The 3477-nt window shown below is 48.5% G+C and overlaps 1 protein-coding gene across 1 annotated transcript; it reads right to left on the bottom strand.

Annotated features, from left to right (window-relative positions):
* Nucleotides 1-1829: 1829 nt before the first annotated feature.
* LOC311216369 (olfactory receptor 14C36-like) lies at nt 1830-2786 on the bottom strand (the record flags this gene model as incomplete). The annotated part of the gene is made up of 1 exon (XM_084297912.1): nt 1830-2786. The coding sequence occupies one exon, from the start codon at nt 2784-2786 to the stop codon at nt 1830-1832; it is 957 nt and encodes a 318-aa protein (XP_084154038.1).
* Between the last annotated feature and the right edge of the window lie 691 nt (nt 2787-3477).

Below are 3477 nucleotides of genomic sequence, written 5' to 3'. Positions count from 1 at the left end.
CATGATTCTATGATTTTGGAAGATTATGCACCTCGAATGAGTGTCCTAAGGCCTAAAAGAAAGCAAATCTTATTCTGATCTTAAAGGAAGACAAGAAGGAGAATCTATGTCACAGAGAAAGTGATGGAGTCCATAGTCCCGGAACTACTTCCCGACAAGAGATGGACAAGAATGTGATTGGGAGCAGTCAGCAGAAATTTACTAAGAGGAAAATGCACTGAATGCAGCCTTCCACTGTCATCAGGTGGTAGAGGCTGTAGATGAAGGGAGAGTAGAGTATGTTGTCTGTCCTAACCTTAGGAAAGTTTCTGTCACTTTCATAACACCCATATAAACAAGATGATGAAGTAGTGATCATATACATGTAGGTAGAAAGCAAGGTTGATTAGGATCAGGAGTTGGACTTGATGATCCTTATGGGTCCCTTCCAACTCGGGATATTCTATGGTTCTATGATTCTATGATTTCTTGATTAAAAACACACAGACTTCCTGACTTCAGACTTCCTGTAATATTTCTGAGAACTTTTCTGTAGTTTTCTTGCACCCATTTTACTCTAGGTTCCCATGGGTCAGATCCTCATTTTGGGAATTACCTCACTCACCAGGTAACCTTGAGGAGCAGGGATTACAAACACCAGAAAGGCCTCAAAACACAGGATGCTCATGCACACAAATTCTACAGTTCAGCCTCTTGTCCCCTGTGTCAGAAGAGACCTCTGGAGGTGTCCACTACCATCATCTTTTCTGATCAGTGATAGCTTCACAGGTAGATCAGGTTAGTCAGTGCTTTCTACAGCTGTGTATTGAAAATCTCAGGGCCCATGACCCAGTGCTGATCCATCGTCTTGGTTGCTGTTCCGCCAATATAGACACTGATGCCAACAGAAGGATGGAGCTGGTCAAATGGTCAAATTTCAAAGATCAGCTCCCCTTGGGCAGTGGGGAATGGCTGTCTCCATGCTTCCCACATGTTTTCCCCAAGCTGTTGCTACTGCTGTGCAGAATAAACGAGCTGTGGTTCTGTACCAGACAGAGGTACTTCATGAAGGGGGAAATGAATCACTCCTAAATTTCCCTTCCCTCTGCCCGCTGGCTGCCACTCTCTTCTGAGACTGCAGAGTCACAGGTTCCCTGTGAATACCTGGCTTTAGTTCTTTCCCTGTGGCTGAGCCCATGGTGGGAGATCTCTCACTTTCAGAGGGGCTGCAGTCACTGCCCACCCCAGGCTCTGCTGTCCATGGAGGAATCCTGGGCTCTGCAGGCAGCTCCAGATTCCCCTCCTGAAGGACATCACCTATGAATCACATGTGGGAACAGCCCTGGCTATGTAATATAGCAATTTGTTGCCTCTGCTGTCAGCAGAGGTCCATGGGTGAGTTTAAATCTAGCCCTATGACAGGTAGCAAATATGACAATGAGCCACTCCTTCCTGAACTGAAACAGGAACAGATCCTTGTGGGGAGCAATTTTTTGGACCTATTATTGACATTGGTTTGAGAAGGAAATCCTAGCCTTCAGTCAGTACACTCTGGTGATTCTGTTTTATTATGGAGATGTTACGCGGGAGTCTTCACTGAGTCTTCACAGTGCTAGACGCACACTTATACAGCCTCCATATGGGACAGAAGAGGTTCATAGTGGGGGGAGGAGGGGAAGAGAATCTAAACATTTACATAGAAATGCAAGGAGTACAAGCATTCATAATGACAAGAAAAACAAGAACAACAAGAAAAACAAAAACACCACCATCACCACCACCAAAAAGGAATATTAAAAATAATGAGAACAACCAAAACACAAGCCTAGAAGGGGTTGTACTGGGATTCATTATGGGAAAGTGAAGGAATCTTTATGAGTATTGAAAAACATCCATGAAATCAGTTTCCTAACTGCATCCTTGAGCTCCTGGTTCCTCATGCTGTAGATGAGGGGGTTCACTGCTGGAGGTACCACCGAATACAGAACTGCCAGCAAAAGGTTGAGGAATGAGGAAGAGATGGACGGGGTCTTCAGGTAGGCAAATGTGGCAGTACTAAGAAACATGGAGACCACAGCCAGGTGAGGGAGGCACGTGGAAAAGGCTTTGTGTCGTCCTTGCTGTGAGGGGATCCTCAGTACAGCCCTGAAGATCTGCACATAGGACACCACAAGGAAAACAAAACACCCCAAAAAAACCCAGGCACTACCCACAAGAAGCCCAACTTCTCTGAGGTAGGCATCTGAGCAGGAGAGCTTGAGGATCTGGGGAATTTCACAGAAGAACTGGTCCAGGGCATTGCCTTGGCAGAGGGGAAGGGAAAAGGTATTGGCAGTGTGCAGCACAGCATAGAGAAAAGTACTGCCCCAGGCAGCTGCTGCCATGTTGACACAAGCTCTGCTGGTCATTATTGTCCCGTAGCGCAGGGGTTTGCAGATGGCAATGTAACGGTCATAAGCCATGATGATGAGAAGATAAAACTCTGCTGCGACAAAGACGACAAAGAAAAAAAACTGAGCAGCACAACCTGCATAGGAAATGGTCTTGGTGTCCCACAGGGAGTTGGCCATGGCTTTGGGAACAGTGGTGGAGATGGAGCCCAGGTCAAGGAGGGCGAGGTTGAGGAGGAAGAAGTACATGGGGGTGTGGAGGTGGTGGTTGCAGGCTACAGCGGTGAGGATGAGGCCGTTGCCCAGGAGGGCAGCCAGGTAGATGCCCAGGAAGAGCCCGAAGTGCAGGAGCTGCAGCCCACGTGTGGCTGCAAATGGCAGGAGGAGGAACTCGGTGGGTAAAGTGCTGTTGGACATTTGCTGACTCTGGGCATGGTTGCCTGTCCATGGAGGAAAAGACAGAGACATGTTAGACAGACTTCTGTCAAAGTTCAAAATTCATGCCTTATCTCAGAAAATTCACCCTTCCCTGAGCTGTATGAGTCTGCTTATTCTCCAGCTCTGTCAACCCAATGACATCATGCCTGACAGTTTAAAATGAAGCTTGGGCACCTTGTTCCCAGGAAGACACCTTGAGGGCAGCGCCTAGCAGTCCTTGTCAGAAGAGAAGATTACACCCCCCTGTACCCCAGACAAAGAGAGTAGGAGGACCACACACAGGTGGAGAAATAAGAACGAATACCAAAATGCTCCAACCCACTGACACAGAGAAAGGAAGGCGAGCATGCAGGGAAGCCTTCACCTTACCAAGCTTGCATGCCACCTATGGAAGTGACACTGCAGGGAAGGCATTCTTAGCCTCAACATTGTTTATCACACTGCAGGACACAGTGTGAGGTCTGGAGGTCTACCTGAGGAGGAGCTGGCTCATTCCTAAAGCCCCTGAGGGCAGAGGCTGTGCTGGGTGTCAGAGGAGAGCAGGGGGTTGCTGCAGAGAAGGGGCCTGCACTGCAGGCCTGGCAGGGAGTACCTGAATCCCCCCTCCCTTGGTGTTTCAGGCAGCAGCTCCCTCTCGCTCCCTGCCCAGGTCTCTGCTGCCTGGAGCTGT

This window comes from Netta rufina (assembly GCF_964035555.1).
Source record: "Netta rufina genome assembly, chromosome: 18".
Taxonomy (NCBI): Eukaryota; Metazoa; Chordata; class Aves; order Anseriformes; family Anatidae; genus Netta; species Netta rufina.
Note: the sequence above shows the minus strand (reverse complement) of the source record. Positions and strands in the feature narration are given on the sequence as shown.